This window comes from Salvia miltiorrhiza, chromosome 8, assembly GCF_028751815.1.
Source record: "Salvia miltiorrhiza cultivar Shanhuang (shh) chromosome 8, IMPLAD_Smil_shh, whole genome shotgun sequence".
Lineage (NCBI taxonomy): Eukaryota > Viridiplantae > Streptophyta > Magnoliopsida > Lamiales > Lamiaceae > Salvia > Salvia miltiorrhiza.
In genome coordinates this window covers 4,432,318-4,456,699 of record NC_080394.1, presented here as the reverse complement: position 1 = coordinate 4,456,699, position 24,382 = coordinate 4,432,318, and the positions used below count along the sequence as shown (strand labels likewise).

General features: G+C 34.1%; 5 protein-coding genes across 6 annotated transcripts; all 5 read right to left on the bottom strand.

The window, feature by feature from the left end:
- Positions 1-18: 18 nt before the first annotated feature.
- LOC131000177 (2-alkenal reductase (NADP(+)-dependent)-like) lies at positions 19-2,241 on the bottom strand. The gene is made up of 3 exons (XM_057925952.1): positions 1,924-2,241; positions 1,301-1,383; positions 19-650 (listed from the first exon to the last, which is right to left on the bottom strand). Exons 1-3 carry the CDS (start codon positions 2,086-2,088, stop codon positions 272-274), a joined length of 627 nt encoding a protein of 208 aa, XP_057781935.1. The 5' UTR covers positions 2,089-2,241; the 3' UTR covers positions 19-271.
- Positions 2,242-5,800: 3,559 nt separating this feature from the next.
- Positions 5,801-7,729, bottom strand: LOC131000176 (6,7,8-trihydroxycoumarin synthase-like). 2 transcript variants are annotated; one of them, XM_057925950.1, is made up of 2 exons: positions 7,016-7,729; positions 5,801-6,450 (listed from the first exon to the last, which is right to left on the bottom strand). In XM_057925950.1, the coding sequence occupies exons 1-2, from the start codon at positions 7,700-7,702 to the stop codon at positions 6,409-6,411; spliced, it is 729 nt and encodes a 242-aa protein (XP_057781933.1). In that variant the 5' UTR covers positions 7,703-7,729; the 3' UTR covers positions 5,801-6,408. The 2 variants fall into 2 exon arrangements, with proteins under 2 accessions (XP_057781933.1, XP_057781934.1); XM_057925951.1 differs by having other exon boundaries at positions 5,819-6,463.
- Positions 7,730-8,878: 1,149 nt separating this feature from the next.
- On the bottom strand, positions 8,879-11,330 carry LOC130997973 (6,7,8-trihydroxycoumarin synthase-like). The gene is made up of 2 exons (XM_057923410.1): positions 10,361-11,330; positions 8,879-9,493 (listed from the first exon to the last, which is right to left on the bottom strand). The coding sequence occupies exons 1-2, from the start codon at positions 11,249-11,251 to the stop codon at positions 8,879-8,881; spliced, it is 1,506 nt and encodes a 501-aa protein (XP_057779393.1). The 5' UTR covers positions 11,252-11,330.
- Positions 11,331-14,413: 3,083 nt separating this feature from the next.
- On the bottom strand, positions 14,414-16,687 carry LOC131000175 (2-alkenal reductase (NADP(+)-dependent)-like). The gene is made up of 3 exons (XM_057925949.1): positions 16,523-16,687; positions 15,700-15,782; positions 14,414-15,045 (listed from the first exon to the last, which is right to left on the bottom strand). The coding sequence occupies exons 1-3, from the start codon at positions 16,685-16,687 to the stop codon at positions 14,667-14,669; spliced, it is 627 nt and encodes a 208-aa protein (XP_057781932.1). The 3' UTR covers positions 14,414-14,666.
- A 3,797-nt stretch (positions 16,688-20,484) lies between these two features.
- On the bottom strand, positions 20,485-23,705 carry LOC131000174 (6,7,8-trihydroxycoumarin synthase-like). The gene is made up of 2 exons (XM_057925948.1): positions 22,992-23,705; positions 20,485-21,060 (listed from the first exon to the last, which is right to left on the bottom strand). Exons 1-2 carry the CDS (start codon positions 23,676-23,678, stop codon positions 20,674-20,676), a joined length of 1,074 nt encoding a protein of 357 aa, XP_057781931.1. The 5' UTR covers positions 23,679-23,705; the 3' UTR covers positions 20,485-20,673.
- Between the last annotated feature and the right edge of the window lie 677 nt (positions 23,706-24,382).

Below are 24,382 nucleotides of genomic sequence, written 5' to 3'. Positions count from 1 at the left end.
CCAAAATCAGCGGGCATCTCATTCAGGCATTTTTACAAACATTTTCTTCACTTTATAATTGCAAAGTTGTTATTTGATGTTTGTAATATAACTATTTAATATTCGTGTTAAAAAAGATTTTTGTATTATGCAAAAACCATGAAATTAAATACAAACGAAACATCACTGTGTACATAAATTTATGTATAAGAAGTCAACATTATTTCGTGTGAAAATCAATCCTGACCACCCACGAAGTCGAGATCTACGAACTAAATTGATTTTTAGTCAGTTAATCTTGAGCGACAGCTACAACCTGCTTCCCCACATTTCTACCTGAAAAGAGTCCAACTAAAGCAGCTGGTGCAGCTTCAATTCCTTCAACAATATCTTCAACATAAGCCAACTTTCCTTCTTGAAGGAGCGGTAAAACCATCTCCAAATACTTGGGATAGAGGTGGAAGTAGTCGAAAACCAAAAATCCTTGCATCCGGATTTGCTTTAGAATCAAATATATCAAGTTGCGCGTGGCGTCTTGCTTCTCGAGGTTGTACTGCGATATCATCCTGCAGCCAGCAATGCGGCCGCGGGATCTCATGTTGGGGAGCACCGCTTCGAGCATTTTGCCTCCGACGTTCTCAAAGTATATGTCGATCCCATCGGGGAAGTACCTGATTATATGATTGATAAATGAACTTTATATAGATCACATAACGATAGACTCGAATGTGAGATTTTTAATGAATTTCTTTAGCTATTGCCTAAAAACTGCCATGTCAGCCCAGAGCTTCGCCGGAGGAAAAAGTCATGGAAAAACTGTTCAGACGATTAAATTCAAGAAATTTTTAATAAAAAACAAAAACGTTCATGGAAAGTTTGGAAATCCAACCAAAGTTCATGATTTTTCGCGTAATTAACCCTTATTTTTTTTAAATAAATAATTGGGATGGAAAAGCCCCTAAATTGTGGTAATTAACTTTACCGTTATAATCGGTCGGGTTGGGCCGGGCTGAGCTCATTGTGCCGAAAGAGAAAGTTCAGAGCCCAAAAATATAATTTAGTTTGGTCCACTAAGCTAGCGGACGGGCTAAGCCAGATCACTTTTGACAGCTCTATTTATAATTAACCATATTTCTCTTTAATTGTCTATATATCAATTGAGTTCCTATAGTGGGGATACATTGACCTAACTACATAGATGGAACTTATGATGCATGTTATATTTATATATTAGATTATAAATAAATATATATTAAAATTCATAAATTCTAAAGAGTTTTAGATAGAAAGAAAGTTTTTGTCACATTAGATTTACAATCACCTCTTTATGGCTGCATCAATGTCAGGTTCTTCTTTATAGTTGAATGCATCATCAAATCCAAATTTGTTCTTCAGAAGATTCACATTCAACAAAATAATTTATACAATCAAACAAATTTAAAAAAATATAATGTCACTGCAACCCAAAAAATAAAGGAAGAAAAATATTGCTGCTTCAGGGTGAAGACAAATGCTGAGATTAATTAATTAAATTTGTTTTATCAGATCATGAATATTCTAACCTTGAATTTAGAGTCGGCTTTTGATTATATAGTTATGTATATATGTTGTCGCTATCAAATTAGGTATTCATTTAATTTAAGGGTTAAATCCAAAAACAAAACAACAAAATTAAATTTCCACTAATAAGGAGTATCTCCTATAGACATGTCAAAATCGTGTGCAAAAATTAAAAAAATTGAAAGGCCGAGTATTCGTTCAGAAGAAAAAATATCGTATTGTATGTATAATTTTAGAACATCAAAGTTTATGGATTTACAGACGAAGAATCCCATATAAATTATTTTTGAGATTTTTAAATTTTCTCCACACATAATAATCATTCGCGGATGCAATAGAAGTTGGTGAGTGACATTTAATTATAAATTTCAAAGTATAAGAGACCTTATCTTGTGAGCCTGCGCTTCCAACGACATAGCACCCAAATAGCTTAGCAAATTGGCCAACAAGCTGACCAACAGCTCCTGATGCAGCAGATACAAAGACGATTTCGCCCTCTTTCGGAGAGCAAATCTCGTAAAATCCCACATATGCAGTCATACCAGCCATACCTTCAAAAAATTATACCAAAAAAGAAAATTAAAAACTTCTGGTTGGGAACTACTCCCTTCGTTCACGAAATAATTTCCTACTTTTTTGAAATTACGAAAAGACAGTGTTTTTACAATTTGATTTGGTGATGGGCTATAATACTATAATTAACACAAAATACCAATAATTTAATGATTTTAAGAGAATTTTCATTTTGAGCGTTCCACCTATCTTGAGACACACTTTTTCACCAACCACACTAAATACTAGTTTTTTAAATCTCATGCCCAAAAGTTGTGTCTCAAAATAGATGGGACTGAGGGAGTAATAAAATTAAATACGCCACTATTTCAGGCCCCGTTTGGAGTTTTTCTCTAAGATAATTAAATACTTCCTTCGTTTCACTATAAGCGTCTAACCTAATAGCGTCAAAATCCCTGAAGTTTGGCGCGATTCTCATTTTTTCCTTGACCTTAAAATCTTGCGTGAAGGACAGAGAGGGAGATTCAGAGGGTGTTTCAGTTTGAGGGAGTACAGATGAAGGACGAGGCCGACGACGCTCATCGTCGGAGTTACAGCGGCGACGGCCTCGTGCTTGTGTGTCCGTGTGCGTAGATCCAGATCTGTACATGGGCGTGTTTGATGGAGAGAAGAAGGGTTCACTTGAGTAAAGAGATGAGAGAGGGGTTAGCGAGAGAGAGGAGGTCGGCGGCCTGATCGCGGCGGCCGGAGGAGAAGAGAGGAGAGGGGATTTGTAAAGAGAGGAGAGATGAAGACGAAGGAGAAGGTCGGCTGAAGTTCCGGCGGGATGATGAAGACGAAGACATGGATTGGGTATTTTTTTTTTCTCAAGAACCCTAATTTGAGAATGAATTCAATTTTGCCCTCAATTTTTCGATTGGATTTCATTTAATTCCCTAAATAGACATAATACTACGTCGTTTCACGTTATAACTTAAACTATGTCGTTTTCTTCACCGGAAACTTAATCCTACATGGCTTTCCGACAGCCATGTCAGCATTAGTTAAATTGCCGATCAATTTTATGAGAAAAATGAGAAACATAATTAAGTTCAAGGATTTTAACAAGAATTTTAAAGGTCAAGAGAAAAATGGATTGTTTGTGAGTTTGTCGTGAGGGGAAGACTAGTGAAGAGTTTTGCAATGTGATTTTGAGATCATTAAAAGCAAGAATGCGAGAGAGGGCTGCCATTTTTGGATTCGGGGAAAAATGCGAATTCGGAGAAACTATAGGGATTTTGGCGCTATTTGCCCTATTGAAGTTTGTTTTCTTACCCATTTTGATATGCGACTAATATCCACTTGTTTTAATTTGTAAGAATATTTAGTACGTAAGTTGACATATATACATAAATATAATATAAATTTTTATATATATACAGATTTTGATTATTCGGGTTTAAGATCGAGATAAGAATCGTTTTGTACTTATAATTCTTCAAAATTGTGATGGGTTTTATGTATTTATTTCTCTTTCACTTTCTCTTGTAGTAACCTAGGAATTATATGTTTTTATATATATAGGGTTAGGTTTAATGGAGAAATCTCTATTGATCGTTCCAAATAAGTTAATAATTTTTTTGAATAAATCAAGAGACCGCATGAACAGACATATACGCATAAATACGCTTCCTCCAGGGATTGAATCCAGACGAAAATGCTTGTCCAATAAAATTATTGGCGTATTCGGACCGATCAGAGATTTATTCTCCATTCTCTCTATATTTAGCATTTTTATATGCTATTATAGTGACATGACTTTTCACATATTATAATAATGTTTTTTAATTTCTTTTTTACTATAATGGTAGATCATAAATGAACATATAAAATTAAATGATAATTAGACTTCTTGAAAATAAGCAGTTTTGAATGTAATTCTTGTACTTTTAGCCGTAATTTTGAGCATCAACGACTCTTAGAATACTTAGCCATAATTTTATAGTGAGTTTTTCTTTATATTATCTGCTCCTATTACAACCGTTGGGTTGATGTTGCGTACACTTTACATGTATATATTAATGGCATGTTTTGCTATTTTAAAGATAAAATTAGTCATTTTTTATCAAAGATAAAATAATCATTATGATAAAATAGATAAAAAAAAAAACAATCACTGTTATCATTTTACCCTTGTTATATTATAATAATTCATAGTTGCAAAGCTTTTTAATCGTTAATTGTCTATATTTAACCTATAGTTCATGACTATAATGCTTCTTAGCTATGAACTCACCTTATTTAACCTATAATTTACAACCAAATTGATTCATAATCATATATTCACCTTATTTACAGTATTAAGACTATGATTTTATATTAATCCAATGAAGTATTTGAAAGAATGACTAATCCATAAAAAAATGGTGAGATATGATGTAACAACCAATGTGAGTATGAATAATAACCAAAAAGAAATTGAAGAAACAGTCAATTTTGGTTCAGACATTTCGTCAAACAGCTGAGTATATTCTGAAATGAATAGAAAGGTAAAATCACGTCTTCTTATTCAAGTAAATAATAAAGAATACATATTAGCAATATCTAATTAAAATGATTGGCAAACGAAAAAGAATATATTTTTAGGCCCAATTGAAAGGGGATCCGGCCCAATTGATAAAAATACACAATTCCAAATTATTTGAGAAATTGCGAACTCAACAAGAATACATTTTTAGGCCCAATTGAAAGGGGACCCAGCCACTTATAAAATTCATCAATTGATATAAAAAAATATACATTTTAATTATGAGGTATTTTTAGGACTAATAAATCCATATATACATGGAAAATATTTGTCAGCATATTAAAATTATATTATGAGGTATTTAAACTCAATCTCACTTTTATAAAAACAATATAATGGAATATGCTATTGTTAATAACATATACACATAAAAATTGATACATATATAAGTTTCCGGCTCTAGAAAGTTAACGTGGTAGGTTGGATTCCAATTGTTTTTCAACTTACGTGCCACAAAACGACATTGTTTTGTATTTTGCATTTTTCAATTTTGTTTAATAAAATCCAAAGTGGATTTTTTAGTTAGTATCGCAGAAACGACGTCGCGTTTTGTGTTGTATAAGTTTTTTTTCTTCTAAAATATACATTATTAAGACTTTAATCCTGTCAATTGTTGCTAAATTTTATAATCTAATTTTATAATATTAAGACTATAAGGCCTATTATTCGACTTCAAAAGTCTAAATTAATAAGCTAGCTAGCTAGACTTAGCTCAAAGGATGAAAGTCTAATAAAAATAAATAGGCTAGCAATTAGACATAAAGCATTATTTCAGTGGTAGAAGGGCTTATTAATTAGTTTCTGACTTTCTGTGTTAAAATGAAAGTCAAGATAATTTTTGAAAGAGAGAGATAGAGAGATTAATTTAATTAACCAATAAATAAGCTACCATTGAGATGTAGTCAGACGAGTAAATTTGCTTCAATTTAATTTTCAATCCGTTGAATTTAAAGAAAATGGACCGAAGAGATAATTATCATCATCAACTTTTTAAATAAATTTGCTCCTCAATATTACATAAATTTAATACAATTGATACAAATTGTTGCCCTTATATTAATATATACTACCAAACAATAAGTTATATATTACGTATATTTTAGTACATCCTACCAAACACGACCTTGATATGTTATATGTAGTAAGCGACATATCAATCAAACATATTGTATTTTTTTTCCATACTACGTAGCAAATGGACCTAACAAATGAACACAAGATTTTTTCCTAAATAGTACCATATTTCTGAGGAACAAGTAGAAGTTCATTTAAATTCTTTTCCACTGCGAGTCCAGTCATTGGAGTTGTATCCACATCTTCTGCTCGGATCCCCAATGGCAATTCCCAATCGAAACTATAGAGCAAATTTGCAACAATAAGCTCCACATTCACAATCCCCATAGCCATACTGGGGCAGATTCTTTGGCCCGATCCAAAGGGAGTGAGCCCGAAATCTTTTCATTTTAAGTCAGTATTGCTATTTAAGAACCTCTCGGGCACGAACTCATCTGGATTTTCCCAGTACTCGGGATCTCTTGAGATTGCCCATGCATTAACATACACGATTGTTTTGGGTTCAATTTCATAGCCATCTAGAATGCTCTTTTTGATTGTTTCTCTTGGTATAAGAAGTGGGGTAGAAGGGTATAGTCGGAAAGACTCCATGATGACTGCTTTTAGGTAGGGAAGTTTGGGCAGATCATCTTCATCTACTTTGTCCTTTTCGCCTATCAAACTTCTTATTTCAGCTTGTAATTTTTTCATGACGTTGGGAGTTTTGATTAGTGCTGTCATGGCCCAAATGGTTGCTCTGGAACTTGTATCTGCACCAGCTATAAATATGTTCTACAAAAGTTTAAGAAATTCATATCTTATTTTGTTAAATTGGAACAAAATATTATTGTAATATACAAAAGGAATGACTGCAAAAGAAGCATTAATATACAACAGTTTGATTGTAAAAGAACATACACTTATCTACAATTAATTACTATAATGTCTTTTACATGTACAGTAAATAAAAATATATTAAATCCACTTAACAATTTTTAAAGCCATTAAAGATATTAATAATAATCTTAATCTTTTCAGTTGAAAAATACTACTCCCTCGGTTCACTAATTCATGACCCGTTTGATCAAAAAGTGGCCTATAAATGCTGAATTGAGTGCAAATGTGGCCTAAGAACACCAAAAACTAAAATAATTGACCTATTTTTGCAAGTCCGAAAAATGTTGGCCTATTTTTGTAAATCGCCCTAAGATAGTGGTCTTAAATAATTTTAAACTCCACAAACTTCAATTTTAACATTTAGTTTTACCACATACTTACCAAAGTTACCATTGGGGTCATGAATTTGTGAACCTAGAATATGATAATCAAAGCTCAATTACATACCATTAGTAAGGCTTTGATGGAATTCCAATTGAGATCAATGGGAGAAGACTTGTCTTCTTTAAGCTTGATCAAAGTATCAAGAATATTTTCCTCCTCCTCCTCCTTCGCCCTCCTCGGATCGAGATGCTCGTCGATGAGCTCCTGGTAGAACAAATCGTGATTCTCGAAGGTCCTATCGAGCCTCTTCGTCGATCCAACAAGTTTATCCACCCAACCGAGAGCAGGAACGTAATCGGATACAAAGAAAGTGAGCGTCATCGCCGCAAATTCATTTACAAGATTCTTGAATGGCCTCGTTTCGGATTCATGATTGTTGTATCTCTTACCGAAAGCTATTCTGCATATCAAACTGCTGCTGAGAGCCGTCGCCATCTCACTCAAATTCACAACCTGATGACAGGAAGCAGATTTGGAGATCATGGCGATCATAAGAGAGATTTCGTCTTCGCGAATGGGGCGGAAAGATTGAACCTTTTTTGTGCTCAATAGATGAATGAATGTCATTTTTCTCATCTCTCTCCAATTATCGCTGTATGGTGAGAAGGCTATATCTGAGTACTGGTATGTTAGTTTTTGCATAGCAATGGATTTTGGTCGGCTACAAAATGACAAATCTTGAGTTTGGAGCACTTCTTTTGCCAATTTTGGTGAGGAAACAACAATTAGGGGGTGAGAGCCTAATTTCATGTGAATGATAGGAGAGCTGTATTTCTTGGAGAGAGAAATGAATAATCAAAGATGAATTAATTAATTACCATTAATAGGGCTTTGATGCGATTCCAACTGAGATCAATGGGAGAAGACTTGTCTTCTTTAAGCTTGATCAAAGTATAAAGAATATCTTAAAGGCCTTCAAAAAAGACCCACCTACTCTTATTAAATATCAGAATATACCCCATTTTATGCAAAACCAACCCCAAAAAATGCATAATCATGATATTGACCCTAAAAGGCCTTCAACCTTTTCCGCTGTGTACCAGATGTCAGGTAATAATAGGGATAGAGATAAAGGGTGGATTTTTGATTGTGGAGCCACTGATACAATGACTTTTAATTAATGAGTACGCTGTGTATTCGTATGTATCAAAGTATGTTTAAGTCAATTTTAGATTGGAACAAATTGTGGTTGTGTTGGGACCGGACTTAATAATAATTCCGGCCGGTGACTTTCCATGATCACTAGTTTTAACTAGTGATCATGGAAAGTCACCGGCCGGAATTATTATTAAGTCCGGTCCCAACACAACCACAATTTGTTCCAATCTAAAATTGACTTAAACATACTTTGATACATACACAGTGCATACTCATTAATTAAAATTTAATTATGATGCAGATAAAAAAAATGGTAAATGTCACTTTGAACCTTAAACTATTTTCGCACTATCAATTATATCCAGAATTATCGAAGATAATTTTTTATATCTTGAACTATCTATTTTGTATAAATTGTACCATTCGTCCATTTTTTTGGCTGCAAAAATTTGACATGGCTCACCGAAAGGCACAATATATTTAGAATTATTCATTTTTTGACCCACATTATATAAAATGGTGTGATTATATGCCTTACTAGTTTAAAATTCAAAGGGTGAAAAATAGAAGAAGGGTACATTGAAGGTTTATTCATAAACTATATATATTTTTTTATTTTCTTTTTCTTTATCATTCTATTTTAGTACATTCTACCAAAGATGACACTGGTGCTATTCTAGTACATTCTTTATCATTCTGTTTTAGTACATTCTACCAACAGTGGTGCTATTCTAGTACATTCTACCAAAGATGACATTTATATGTTATCTAGTGAGAGACATGTCAGCCACACATATCACATCTTATTTTACAATACATGACAAGTTCCTAAACAGTACCATATTTATGAGGAACAAGTAGAAGAGCATTTTTCTTTGCCACTGCGACTCCAGACACAGAAGTTGTATCGACATCTTCTGGTCGGTTCCCCAACGGCAATTCCCAATCAAAACTATAGAGCAAATTTGCAACAATAAGCTCCACATTCACTAGCCCCATAACCATGCCAGGGCATATTCTTCGGCCCGATCCAAAGGGAGTGAGTATAAAATCTTTTCCTTTTAAATCGATATTGCTATCCAAGAATCTCTCAGGCATGAACTCGTCCGGATTTTCCCAATACTTGGGATCTCTTGAGATTGCCCATGTGTTAACATACACGTTTGTTTTGGGTTGAATTTCGTAGCCATCTAGTATGCTCTTTTTAATTGCTTCTCTTTGTGCAAGAAGTGGGACAGAAGGGGTTAGACGGAAAGACTCCATGATGACTGCTTTTAGGTAGGGAAGTTTGGGCAGATCATCTTCATCTACTTTGCCTTTTTTGCCTATCGAATTTCTGATTTCTGCTTGCAACTTTTTCATGACGTTGGGAGCTTTAATCAGTGCTGTCATTGCCCATATGGTTGACGTGGCACTTGTCCCTGCACCACCTACAAATATGTTCTACAAAAGTTTGAAAAACATACCATCAATCAATCAACACATATATATAATTAAATGGACTAAATTGAACTCTAGTTAACAGAATAAGGATGGTTTTCATATGATCCTTCCGATTACAACATACTCCCTCCGTCCGCCAAGAGTATGTTAGTATGTTACAATTGCTACTTTGAACGTCCGCAAAGAGTATGTCACTTTCTTTTCTATGACATAGTCCTACTTCTTTTCCTTATCATTTATCCTTACAAATATCCATCGTTTAAAAAAAAAAAAAAAAAAAACATGTCTCATTCAGTTTCAACCACTAATTTCATACAATGGTAGGACCCTTTTCTCGACTGCATAAAAAACACCATCCATTTTATTAAATCTCGTGCCCAGCCAAAGTGACATACTCTTGGCGGATGGAGGGAGTAATATATTTTGAGATTTTTTTTGAAGCGATATATTTTGAGATTTTTAAAAACAAACTAAAGTTCAGGTGTTTGCAAAAGTCCTCAAAGTTCGGATTAGCCCTAAAATATACTCATCCCCCTTCATCCACTTTCAATAAGCCACATTTCCTTATTTGGACATTCCAGTTCAATAGACCACTTCCTAAAACATTACATAACTCATTATTTACACCAAATGTCATTGTGGCCCACACATAATTAAATCTTTTCTCGTTTAAAATACAATATATATCTTCATTTCTCTCCCTACTTTTAACAAATATATCCTCAAAAAAAGTTAATTTATCTTACCTGTTTTATTATGAACTATTCATTTTCTTAACATCTGTGCTCAAGCCTTGTGGCGGCCTATTAAATTGGGACGGATAAAGTATATAGAGAAATGAATTACAATCAAAGATGAATTAATTACCAATAGTAGGGCTTTGATGCTATTCCAATTGAGATCAATGGGAGAAGACTTGTCTTCTTTAAGCTTGATCAAAGTATCAAGAATATCTTTCTCCTCCTCCTTCTTCTTCGCCCTCCTCGGATCAAGATGCTCGTCGATGAGCTCCTGATAGAACGAATCGTGATTCTCGAAAATCCTATGGAGCCTCTTCGTCGATCCAACGAGTTTATCCACCCAACCGAGAGCAGGAACGTAATCAGACACAAAGAATTTGAGCGATATTGCCCCAAATTCATCTATAAGATTGTTGAATCGCCTCATTTCGTGATTGTTGTATCTCTTGCCGAAAGCAATTCTGCATACCAAACTGCAGCTGATAGCCGTTGCCATCTCACTCAAATTCACAACCTGATGAGAGGAAGCAGATTTGGAGATGTTGGCGATCATAAGAGAGACTTCGTCTTCGCGAATGGGGCGGAAAGATTGAACCTTTTTGGCGCTCAAGAGATGAATGGTTATGAATTTTCTCATCTCTCTCCAATTATCGCTGAATGGTGAGAAGGCTATGTCTGAGTATTGGTATGTTAGTTTTTGCATAACAGTGGATTTCGGTCTGCTACAAAATGCCAAATCTTGAGTTTCCATCACTTCTTTTGCTAATTTTGCCGAGGAAACAACGATTAGAGGGCGAGAGCCTAATTTCATGTGAAGGATAGGAGAGTTGTATTTCTTGGAAAGGCGCCATAGGTAGAAATGTAGGTCGCCGGCAGTGGCGACCTGGTGGAGGTTTCCGATCAACGGCAGCCGCGGGGGACCCGGCGGGAGGTTTGATTTTGTTGTTTTTCGAGTTTTGCCGAGGAAATAGATGAAGATTATGGGAAGAAATATGGATAATGATAATACAAGGATCATTGTGAAATTTGTGCTTGAGATTTGAGAGTGTAGATATGGAGAGCATGAATTATTAGTGTATAAATACTAACAATGTTGTGCAAATTGATAATAGAAAAATCTATATAATATATAAAAGAGGAGTTTTTCCTCTTTCTTCTCCTACTATTTTTTTTCTCTACTTTTTTCATATAATTTAATTATTTTCTTAACATCCTCAAATTTAATTTATGCATAAATATTTAATATGCATATTATACATAATTTGTGACAAAATTTTTAATATGGTATAAAATCATCAAAAATTAATTTAAAACGAATAAATTATGAAAACTTTAAAATATTTTATTTTCTATGTCTTCTTTAAATTTTACAACTTTTTATTTATGTTTGTGTATGAAAATATTTATTTATTTATTATGAAGTGTAATACTCTATGATAATAATGTGTAATATTAATCTTCACTATCAAATAATTTAGAGAAATTGATGTGTTTATTTTATTTTTAAACTATATTTTATATTTATTTATATTTTAGTGTTGTTTAATATTTATACTTATTTATTTAAACATATCGTTTAATATCAAAGTTTGCCGTGCATAGCACGGATGAACGTACTAGACTATGATTTGAGAGTTAGTCTAGACAAGGAGAGTGGGGGGAGAGAGAGAGAGTTGAGAGTTGACCTATATATATTTGTACAAAATCATGAAAATTGAATTTAATCCAACAATGAGCAAGTGCGAAGTATGCAAATTACAAAATCAATTGTACAAAATCATGAAAATTGAATTTAATCCAACAATGAGCACGTGCAAAGTATGCAATAAATAAAGTCAAATGAATGCCGTCAAAATTAAAGAAATATTATTCTATAATAAAGTAGAATGGTTCTTAGCTAGATTTCTAGACGGCCATAATATGGTATGTCAATTTATCATAAATAGGAGTATAATCAATAAGAAGTTAGTGTATTGCTACCATTTAAAGTATATATGCAATAAGTTAAGCCAACTGAATACCGCCAAAAAATAAAGAAACATTACTCCCTCCGTTTCGCAATAATAACGTCCAAGTTTTTCCTCTTTCTTCTCCTACTATTTTTTTTCTCTACTTTTTTCATATAATTTAATTATTTTCTTAACATCCTCAAATTTAATTTATGCATAAATATTTAATATGCATATTATACATAATTTGTGACAAAATTTTTAATATGGTATAAAATCATCAAAAATTAATTTAAAACGAATAAATTATGAAAACTTTAAAATATTTTATTTTCTATGTCTTCTTTAAATTTTACAACTTTTTATTTATGTTTGTGTATGAAAATATTTATTTATTTATTATGAAGTGTAATACTCTATGATAATAATGTGTAATATTAATCTTCACTATCAAATAATTTAGAGAAATTGATGTGTTTATTTTATTTTTAAACTATATTTTATATTTATTTATATTTTAGTGTTGTTTAATATTTATACTTATTTATTTAAACATATCGTTTAATATCAAAGTTTGCCGTGCATAGCACGGATGAACGTACTAGACTATGATTTGAGAGTTAGTCTAGACAAGGAGAGTGGGGGGAGAGAGAGAGAGTTGAGAGTTGACCTATATATATTTGTACAAAATCATGAAAATTGAATTTAATCCAACAATGAGCAAGTGCGAAGTATGCAAATTACAAAATCAATTGTACAAAATCATGAAAATTGAATTTAATCCAACAATGAGCACGTGCAAAGTATGCAATAAATAAAGTCAAATGAATGCCGTCAAAATTAAAGAAATATTATTCTATAATAAAGTAGAATGGTTCTTAGCTAGATTTCTAGACGGCCATAATATGGTATGTCAATTTATCATAAATAGGAGTATAATCAATAAGAAGATAGTGTATTGCTACCATTTAAAGTATATATGCAATAAGTTAAGTCAACTGAATACCGCCAAAAAATTAAGAAACATTACTCCCTCCGTTTCGCAATAATAACGTCCCAAATATTCTTTTTGGATGCGCGTCCCATTTATAAAATGTCGCAACCAAAAAATATATATATTTTATCTACTTTCCCTATCTTTCTTCTAATTTACTTTATCTATATTTTCTTAATTTGTGTGCCCCATTTTTTTTTTTTAAAACGTTACTATTGAGATGGAGGGAGTATTATATAAGAAAGAAGAATGATTCTTAACTAGGCTTCTCAAACGGCAACAATAATATAATATGGTATGTCAATTTATGGTAATTGTTAGAATTCGTAAGAGGTTACAACGTTTTTAATTAGTTTAACATATAGAACGCAAAAATTACTGAAATAAAAATATAGTTTTCTATAAATATTTATTTATATTTATATAGAATCTCTTATTTACAAAACAAAATTGGTTTTTAAATTTCAACCCCAAAATCGATTATGATTTCTAATGCTCAATTTATGGCTTTGCAACTGAATTCAAACCCAGAATTTGAGTCCTTTCACCTTTCAAAAAATATACTCCCTCTGTCCGCCAAAATTATGGCAATTTGCTTGGGCACGGGATTTAATAAAATTAGTGATGATTTTGATGTAGTGGAGAAAGGGTCCCACCACTTTATGAGATGAGTGGTTGAGATTGAATTTTGAGTGATTTTTTTGTAAATAAAGAGTGTTAGTAAGGATAAAATATTAAAGAGAATGGTGGGACCATTGCCATAAAAGGAAAGTGACATAATCTTGGCAGACGCCCAATATAGTAATTGTGACATAATCTTGACGGACGGAGGGAGTATAAAAAACAGGTAATTGCTATATAAATACATGAACTTTACTCATTTTGTGGTATTTAATATGAACTTTAAATCCAAGTTTTAAATACATGTACTTTACTCAATTTTGGTATTTAACATGAACTTTAAAACATAGTTAATTATAAATACATGAACTTTAAACTTATTCAATTTTTGACTCGTTTTTCATTTTTCCCAAATTAAAGTTGATTTAGAATACCTGAATCTTGACGTGGATACTTCGGCACTGAGATACGACGTCGTAGGTTAGAGGAAAACAACCCAAAACTAGGATTTATAAGCTCATGTTAAATACCAAAAAGTGAATAAAGTTCATGTATTCATACACCAATTACCCTATAAAATTTGCATCTCGATTTGTAGCCAAAATCAGCGGGCATCTCATTCAGGCATTTTTACAAACATTTTCTTCACTTTATAATTGCAAAGTTGTTATTTGATGTTTGTAATATAACTATTTAATATTCGTGTTAAAAAAGATTTTTGTATTATGCAAAAACCATGAAATTAAATACAAACGAAACATCACTGTGTACATAAATTTATGTATAAGAAGTCAACATTATTTCGTGTGAAAATCAATCCTGACCACCCACGAAGTCGAGATCTACGAACTAAATTGATTTTTAGTCAGTTAATCTTGAGCGACAGCTACAACCTGCTTCCCCACATTTCTACCTGAAAAGAGTCCAACTAAAGCAGCTGGTGCAGCTTCAATTCCTTCAACAATATCTTCAACATAAGCCAACTTTCCTTCTTGAAGGAGCGGTAAAACCATCTCCAAATACTTGGGATAGAGGTGGAAGTAGTCGAAAACCAAAAATCCTTGCATCCGGATTTGCTTTAGAATCAAATATATCAAGTTGCGCGTGGCGTCTTGCTTCTCGAGGTTGTACTGCGATATCATCCTGCAGCCAGCAATGCGGCCGCGGGATCTCATGTTGGGGAGCACCGCTTCGAGCATTTTGCCTCCGACGTTCTCAAAGTATATGTCGATCCCATCGGGGAAGTACCTGATTATATGATTGATAAATGAACTTTATATAGATCACATAACGATAGACTCGAATGTGAGATTTTTAATGAATTTCTTTAGCTATTGCCTAAAAACTGCCATGTCAGCCCAGAGCTTCGCCGGAGGAAAAAGTCATGGAAAAACTGTTCAGACGATTAAATTCAAGAAATTTTTAATAAAAAACAAAAACGTTCATGGAAAGTTTGGAAATCCAACCGAAGTTCATGATTTTTCGCGTAATTAACCCTTATTTTTTTTAAATAAATAATTGGGATGGAAAAGCCCCTAAATTGTGGTAATTAACTTTACCCTTATAATCGGTCGGGTTGGGCCGGGCTGAGCTCATTGTGCCGAAAGAGAAAGTTCAGAGCCCAAAAATATAATTTAGTTTGGTCCACTAAGCTAGCGGACGGGCTAAGCCAGATCACTTTTGACAGCTCTATTTATAATTAACCATATTTCTCTTTAATTGTCTATATATCAATTGAGTTCCTATAGTGCATGGGGATACATTGACCTAACTACATAGATGGAACTTATGATGCATGTTATATTTATATATTAGATTATAAATAAATATATATTAAAATTCATAAATTCTAAAGAGTTTTAGATAGAAAGAAAGTTTTTGTCACATTAGATTTACAATCACCTCTTTATGGCTGCATCAATGTCAGGTTCTTCTTTATAGTTGAATGCATCATCAAATCCAAATTTGTTCTTCAGAAGATTCACATTCAACAAAATAATTTATACAATCAAACAAATTTAAAAAAATATAATGTCACTGCAACCCAAAAAATAAAGGAAGAAAAATATTGCTGCTTCAGGGTGAAGACAAATGCTGAGATTAATTAATTAAATTTGTTTTATCAGATCATGAATATTCTAACCTTGAATTTAGAGTCGGCTTTTGATTATATAGTTATGTATATATGTTGTCGCTATCAAATTAGGTATTCATTTAATTTAAGGGTTAAATCCAAAAACAAAACAACAAAATTAAATTTCCACTAATAAGGAGTATCTCCTATAGACATGTCAAAATCGTGTGCAAAAATTAAAAAAATTGAAAGGCCGAGTATTCGTTCAGAAGAAAAAATATCGTATTGTATGTAATTTTAGAACATCTTCAAAGTTTATGGATTTACAGACGAAGAATCCCATATAAATTATTTTTGAGATTTTTAAATTTTCTACACATAATAATCATTCGCGGATGCAATAGAAGTTGGTGAGTGACATTTAATTATAAATTTCAAAGTACTCCCTCCGTCCCATGAAGCGTGACCCATTTATTTTCGGCACGGGAATTAAGAAATTGGTATTTTGTGTGTTAAGTGTGGTAGGTGAAAAAGTGAAAAGGTGAATAAAGGATAAATTTTTTGCTATTTTTATAAACAGGTCAAGCTTCGTGGGACAACCCAAAAAGGAAAGTAGGTCACGCTTCGCGGGACGGAGGGAGTATAAGAGACCTTATCTTGTGAGCCTGCGCTTCCAACGACATAGCACCCAAATAGCTTAGCAAATTGGCCAACAAGCTGACCAACAGCTCCTGATGCAGCAGATACAAAGACGATTTCGCCCTCTTTCGGAGAGCAAATCTCGTAAAATCCCACATATGCAGTCATACCAGCCATACCTTCAAAAAATTATACCAAAAAAGAAAATTAAAAACTTCTGGTTAGGAACTACTCCCTTCGTTCACGAAATAATTTCCTACTTTTTTGAAATTACGAAAAGACAGTGTTTTTACAATTTGATTTGGTGATGGGCTATAATACTATAATTAACACAAAATACCAATAATTTAATGATTTTAAGAGAATTTTCATTTTGAGCGTTCCACCTATCTTGAGACACACTTTTTCACCAACCACACTAAATACTAGTTTTTTAAATCTCATGCCCAAAAGTTGTGTCTCAAAATAGATGGGACTGAGGGAGTAATAAAATTAAATACGCCACTATTTCAGGCCCCGTTTGGAGTTTTTCTCTAAGATAATTAAATACTTCCTTCGTTTCACTATAAGCGTCTAACCTAATAGCATCAAAATCCCTGAAGTTTGGCGCGATTCTCATTTTTTCCTTGACCTTAAAATCTTGCGTGAAGGACAGAGAGGGAGATTCAGAGGGTGTTTCAGTTTGAGGGAGTACAGATGAAGGACGAGGCCGACGACGCTCATCGTCGGAGTTACAGCGGCGACGGCCTCGTGCTTGTGTGTCCGTGTGCGTAGATCCAGATCTGTACATGGGCGTGTTTGATGGAGAGAAGAAGGGTTCACTTGAGTAAAGAGATGAGAGAGGGGTTAGCGAGAGAGAGGAGGTCGGCGGCCTGATCGCGGCGGCCGGAGGAGAAGATAGGAGAGGGGATTTGTAAAGAGAGGAGAGATGAAGACGAAGGAGAAGGTCGGCTGAAGTTCCGGCGGGATGATGAAGACGAAGACATGGATTGGGTATTTTTTTTTTCTCAAGAACCCTAATTTGAGAATGAATTCAATTTTGCCCTCAATTTTTCGATTGGATTTCATTTAATTCCCTAAATAGACATAATACTACGTCGTTTCACGTTATAACTTAAACTATGTCGTTTTCTTCACCGGAAACTTAATCCTACGTGGCTTTCCGACAGCCATGTCAGCATTAGTTAAATTGCCGATCAATTTTATGAGAAAAATGAGAAACATAATTAAGTTCAAGGATTTTAACAAGAATTTTAAAGGTCAAGAGAAAAATGGATTGTTTGTGAGTTTGTCGTGAGGGGAAGACTAGTGAAGAGTTTTGCAATGTGATTTTGAGATCATTAAAAGCAAGAATGCGAGAGAGGGCTGCCATTTTTGGATTCGGGGAAAAATGCGAATTCGGAGAAACTATAGGGATTTTGGCGCTATTTGCCTATTGAAGTTTGTTTTCTTACCCATTTTGATATGCGACTAATATCCACTTGTTTTAATTTGTAAGAATATTTAGTACGTAAGTTGACATATATACATAAATATAATATAAATTTTTATATATATACAGATTTTGATTATTCGGGTTTAAGATCGAGATAAGAATCGTTTTGTACTTATAATTCTTCAAAATTGTGATGGGTTTTATGTATTTATTTCTCTTTCACTTTCTCTTGTAGTAACCTAGGAATTATATGTTTTTATATATATAGGGTTAGGTTTAATGGAGAAATCTCTATTGATCGTTCCAAATAAGTTAATAATTTTTTTGAATAAATCAAGAGACCGCATGAACAGACATATACGCATAAATACGCTTCCTCCAGGGATTGAATCCAGACGAAAATGCTTGTCCAATAAAATTATTGGCGTATTCGGACCGATCAGAGATTTATTCTCCATTCTCTCTATATTTAGCATTTTTATATGCTATTATAGTGACATGACTTTTCACATATTATAATAATGTTTTTTAATTTCTTTTTTACTATAATGGTAGATCATAAATGAACATATAAAATTAAATGATAATTAGACTTCTTGAAAATAAGCAGTTTTGAATGTAATTCTTGTACTTTTAGCCGTAATTTTGAGCATCAACGACTCTTAGAATACTTAGCCATAATTTTATAGTGAGTTTTTCTTTATATTATCTGCTCCTATTACAACCGTTGGGTTGATGTTGCGTACACTTTACATGTATATATTAATGGCATGTTTTGCTATTTTAAAGATAAAATTAGTCATTTTTTATCAAAGATAAAATAATCATTATGATAAAATAGATAAAAAAAAAACAATCACTGTTATCATTTTACCCTTGTTATATTATAATAATTCATAGTTGCAAAGCTTTTTAATCGTTAATTGTCTATATTTAACCTATAGTTCATGACTATAATGCTTCTTAGCTATGAACTCACCTTATTTAACCTATAATTTACAACCAAATTGATTCATAATCATATATTCACCTTATTTACAGTACTAAGACTATGATTTTATATTAATCCAATGAAGTATTTGAAAGAATGACTAATCCATAAAAAAATGGTGAGATATGATGTAACAACCAATGTGAGTATGAATAATAACCAAAAAGAAATTGAAGAAACAGTCAATTTTGGTTCAGACATTTCGTCAAACAGCTGAGTATATTCTGAAATGAATAGAAAGGTAAAATCACGTCTTCTTATTCAAGTAAATAATAAAGAATACATATTAGCAATATCTAATTCAAATGATTGGCAAACGAAAAAGAATATATTTTTAGGCCCAATTGAAAGGGGATCCGGCCCAATTGATAAAAATACACAATTCCAAATTATTTGAGAAATTGCGAACTCAACAAGAATACATTTTTAGGCCCAATTGAAAGGGGACCCAGCCACTTATAAAATTCATCAATTGATATAAAAAAATATACATTTTAATTATGAGGTATTTTTAGGACTAATAAATCCATATATACATGGAAAATATTTGTCAGCATATTAAAATTATATTATGAGGTATTTAAACTCAATCTCACTTTTATAAAAACAATATAATGGAATATCCTATTGTTAATAACATATACACATAAAAATTGATACATATATAAGTTTCCGGCTCTAGAAAGTTAACGTGGTAGGTTGGATTCCAATTGTTTTTCAACTTACGTGCCACAAAACGACGTTGTTTTGTATTTTGCATTTTTCAATTTTGTTTAATAAAATCCAAAGTGGATTTTTTAGTTAGTATGGCAGAAACGACGTCGCGTTTTGTGTTGTATAAGTTTTTTTTCTTCTAAAATATACATTATTAAGACTTTAATCCTGTCAATTGTTGCTAAATTTTATAATCTAATTTTATAATATTAAGACTATAAGGCCTATTATTCGACTTCAAAAGTCTAAATTAATAAGCTAGCTAGCTAGACTTAGCTCAAAGGATGAAAGTCTAATAAAAATAAATAGGCTAGCAATTAGACATAAAGCATTATTTCAGTGGTAGAAGGGCTTATTAATTAGTTTCTGACTTTCTGTGTTAAAATGAAAGTCAAGATAATTTTTGAAAGAGAGAGATAGAGAGATTAATTTAATTAACCAATAAATAAGCTACCATTGAGATGTAGTCAGACGAGTAAATTTGCTTCAATTTAATTTTCAATCCGTTGAATTTAAAGAAAATGGACCGAAGAGATAATTATCATCATCAACTTTTTAAATAAATTTGCTCCTCAATATTACATAAATTTAATACAATTGATACAAATTGTTGCCCTTATATTAATATATACTACCAAACAATAAGTTATATATTACGTATATTTTAGTACATCCTACCAAACACGACCTTGATATGTTATATGTAGTAAGCGACATATCAATCAAACATATTGTATTTTTTTTCCATACTACGTAGCAAATGGACCTAACAAATGAACACAAGATTTTTTCCTAAATAGTACCATATTTCTGAGGAACAAGTAGAAGTTCATTTAAATTCTTTTCCACTGCGAGTCCAGTCATTGGAGTTGTATCCACATCTTCTGCTCGGATCCCCAATGGCAATTCCCAATCGAAACTATAGAGCAAATTTGCAACAATAAGCTCCACATTCACAATCCCCATAGCCATACTGGGGCAGATTCTTTGGCCCGATCCAAAGGGAGTGAGCCCGAAATCTTTTCATTTTAAGTCAGTATTGCTATTTAAGAACCTCTCGGGCACGAACTCATCTGGATTTTCCCAGTACTCGGGATCTCTTGAGATTGCCCATGCATTAACATACACGATTGTTTTGGGTTCAATTTCATAGCCATCTAGAATGCTCTTTTTGATTGTTTCTCTTGGTATAAGAAGTGGGGTAGAAGGGTATAGTCGGAAAGACTCCATGATGACTGCTTTTAGGTAGGGAAGTTTGGGCAGATCATCTTCATCTACTTTGTCCTTTTCGCCTATCAAACTTCTTATTTCAGCTTGTAATTTTTTCATGACGTTGGGAGTTTTGATTAGTGCTGTCATGGCCCAAATGGTTGCTCTGGAACTTGTATCTGCACCAGCTATAAATATGTTCTACAAAAGTTTAAGAAATTCATATCTTATTTTGTTAAATTGGAACAAAATATTATTGTAATATACAAAAGGAATGACTGCAAAAGAAGCATTAATATACAACAGTTTGATTGTAAAAGAACATAGGGGTAATTACGTTGAAACTCATGAAGTTTGGGCCGATTTCCAACTTTTCCATGAACTTCAATTTTTACCTTCAATTCCCTGAATTTAAACACTTGTTCAATTTTTCCACACTTTTCTTAAATCCCCAAATTAGAGCTGACATGGCACTTTTTCAGTTGACGGAAATATGACATGGAATTGCCGGAGAATTAATAAAACGACGTCGTTTAGTTGGGGGTAAAACGACGTCGTTTAGTCTCTCTCTCAACCCAGACGCTACCTCCTTCGTTCCCGACGAAGGTCGCCGCCTCTTAATAGGAGGTGGGGATTGGGGATTGGGGCATGCGGGCTGGGGATTGGGGCTGGGGAATCGAGGCATGCGGGCTGGGGATTGGGGCTGGGGCTGGGGACTGTGGCTTGGAATCGGAGGTGGCGACTGTAATGGCTGGAGGGAGCCCGATTTTCTGAGCCCTAATTTCAGGAATTCAGAGTCAGTGATCGGCAGGAGCCGGTTGGCGCCGCCGAGGAACAGGCCGACGAAGGTAGCGGCGGACGCTGCGCTTCTTGATGTGGGTGATTGGGGGAAGACGGTGGTTGTTGCTGTTGGCGGCGACCTCGCCGTTTGTCGCCGGATTATGGAGAGAGTAGAGGGAGACAATGTTGTAGATCTGGGTCGTAGTAAGAGGGAGAGGCGCAACGGCGGCGATGAGCCGCTGTGGTCGCCGAAATTTCAATAGGGGAGAAGAGTTATTTGGGGATCTAGGGCGGTTGTCGCCGGTGTATGCAGAGATTAGGGGAGAGTTGAGAGAGCAGAGGGAGGCAGGACTCCGGTGGCGGTTGGGTTGCTGTCAATCGGAGGAAGAGAGATAGAGGGAGGCGGCGGCGCCTCGCTGTCGCCAAGGAGGAGGAAGGCGGAGGCGGCGTGGAGGTTGTTTTCGCCGGGTTCGGTGAGACAGAGGGCAAGTGAGGGGGAGGTGGGTTTCGAGAAAGAGAAGGGAGAACCGGGGGTATCAGTGGCTGTCGTTGTTGCTCCGGCGAGCTTCGGTGGCAGCGGATTTTCAATGGTGAAGGGGTGGGTTCTGGCGTGAACCGAGAGAGAGACGAGGGAACACAGAGAGGGACCAGAGGAGAGACGAGAGAGATGAGAGAGAATTGCTTTTTTTGTTTTTTTTTATATATTATTTTCCATGTGGCAATTTTTGGTCCACGTAAGCGCCATATCAGCTCGTATGGCCTACAAATTGCCATGTCAGCCCGGAGCTTCACCGGAGGAAAAAGTTAAGGAAAAATTGTTCAGACGATTAAGTTCAGGGAATTGAAGGTAAAAATTGAAGTTCATGGAAAAGTTGGAAATCGGCCCAAACTTCATGATTTTTCGCGTAATTAACCCAAGAACATACACTTATCTACAATTAATTACTATAATGTCTTTTACATGTACAGTAAATAAAAATATATTAAATCCACTTAACAATTTTTAAAGCCATTAAAGATATTAATAATAATCTTAATCTTTTCAGTTGAAAAATACTACTCCCTCGGTTCACTAATTCATGACCCGTTTGATCAAAAAGTGGCCTATAAATGCTGAATTGAGCGCAAATGTGGCCTAAGAACACCAAAAACTAAAATAATTGACCTATTTTTGCAAGTCCGAAAAATATTGGCCTATTTTTGTAAATCGTCCTAAGATAGTGGTCTTAAATAATTTTAAACTCCACAAACTTCAATTTTAACATTTAGTTTTACCACATACTTACCAAAGTTACCATTGGGGTCATGAATTTGTGAACCTAGAATATGATAATCAAAGCTCAATTACATACCATTAGTAAGGCTTTGATGGAATTCCAATTGAGATCAATGGGAGAAGACTTGTCTTCTTTAAGCTTGATCAAAGTATCAAGAATATTTTCCTCCTCCTCCTCCTTCGCCCTCCTCGGATCGAGATGCTCGTCGATGAGCTCCTGGTAGAACGAATCGTGATTCTCGAAGGTCCTATCGAGCCTCTTCGTCGATCCAACAAGTTTATCCACCCAACCGAGAGCAGGAACGTAATCGGATACAAAGAAAGTGAGCGTCATCGCCGCAAATTCATTTACAAGATTCTTGAATCGCCTCGTTTCGGATTCATGATTGTTGTATCTCTTACCGAAAGCTATTCTGCATATCAAACTGCTGCTGAGAGCCGTCGCCATCTCACTCAAATTCACAACCTGATGACAGGAAGCAGATTTGGAGATCATGGCGATCATAAGAGAGATTTCGTCTTCGCGAATGGGGCGGAAAGATTGAACCTTTTTTGTGCTCAATAGATGAATGAATGTCATTTTTCTCATCTCTCTCCAATTATCGCTGTATGGTGAGAAGGCTATATCTGAGTACTGGTATGTTAGTTTTTGCATAGCAATGGATTTTGGTCGGCTACAAAATGACAAATCTTGAGTTTGGAGCACTTCTTTTGCCAATTTTGGTGAGGAAACAACAATTAGGGGGTGAGAGCCTAATTTCATGTGAATGATAGGAGAGCTGTATTTCTTGGAGAGAGAAATGAATAATCAAAGATGAATTAATTAATTACCATTAATAGGGCTTTGATGCGATTCCAACTGAGATCAATGGGAGAAGACTTGTCTTCTTTAAGCTTGATCAAAGTATCAAGAATATCTTAAAGGCCTTCAAAAAAGACCCACCTACTCTTATTAAATATCAGAATATACCCCATTTTATGCAAAACCAACCCCAAAAAATGCATAATCATGATATTGACCCTAAAAGGCCTTCAACCTTTTCCGCTGTGTACCAGATGTCAGGTAATAATAGGGATAGAGATAAATGGTGGATTTTTGATTGTGGAGCCACTGATACAATGACTTTTAATTAATGAGTACGCTGTGTATTCGTATGTATCAAAGTATGTTTAAGTCAATTTTAGATTGGAACAAATTGTGGTTGTGTTGGGACCGGACTTAATAATAATTCCGGCCGGTGACTTTCCATGATCACTAGTTAAAACTAGTGATCATGGAAAGTCACCGGCCGGAATTATTATTAAGTCCGGTCCCAACACAACCACAATTTGTTCCAATCTAAAATTGACTTAAACATACTTTGATACATACACAGTGCATACTCATTAATTAAAATTTAATTATGATGCAGATAAAAAAATGGTAAATGTCACTTTGAACCTTAAACTATTTTCGCACTATCAATT

Bases quoted from the DNA above. Each gene is read 5' to 3' on its own strand.
- LOC131000177 (XM_057925952.1), bottom strand. From the start codon at position 2,088: ATGGCTGGTATGACTGCATATGTGGGATTTTACGAGATTTGCTCTCCG. The intron at 1,384-1,923 runs GTCTCTTATACT...ATTTTGTTGAAT, and splicing joins GCGCAGGCTCACAAGATAAG to GTGAATCTTCTGAAGAACAA. The intron at 651-1,300 runs GTGATTGTAAAT...TCATATAATCAG, and splicing joins ATTGATGCAGCCATAAAGAG to GTACTTCCCCGATGGGATCG.
- LOC131000176 (XM_057925951.1), bottom strand. From the start codon at position 7,702: ATGAAATTAGGCTCTCACCCCCTAATTGTTGTTTCCTCACCAAAATTG. The intron at 6,464-7,015 runs GTATGTAATTGA...AAACTTTTGTAG, and splicing joins CCATCAAAGCCTTACTAATG to AACATATTTATAGCTGGTGC.
- LOC130997973 (XM_057923410.1), bottom strand. From the start codon at position 11,251: ATGATCCTTGTATTATCATTATCCATATTTCTTCCCATAATCTTCATC. The intron at 9,494-10,360 runs GTAATTAATTCA...AAACTTTTGTAG, and splicing joins GCATCAAAGCCCTACTATTG to AACATATTTGTAGGTGGTGC.
- LOC131000175 (XM_057925949.1), bottom strand. From the start codon at position 16,687: ATGGCTGGTATGACTGCATATGTGGGATTTTACGAGATTTGCTCTCCG. The intron at 15,783-16,522 runs GTCTCTTATACT...ATTTTGTTGAAT, and splicing joins GCGCAGGCTCACAAGATAAG to GTGAATCTTCTGAAGAACAA. The intron at 15,046-15,699 runs GTGATTGTAAAT...TCATATAATCAG, and splicing joins ATTGATGCAGCCATAAAGAG to GTACTTCCCCGATGGGATCG.
- LOC131000174 (XM_057925948.1), bottom strand. From the start codon at position 23,678: ATGAAATTAGGCTCTCACCCCCTAATTGTTGTTTCCTCACCAAAATTG. The intron at 21,061-22,991 runs GTATGTAATTGA...AAACTTTTGTAG, and splicing joins CCATCAAAGCCTTACTAATG to AACATATTTATAGCTGGTGC.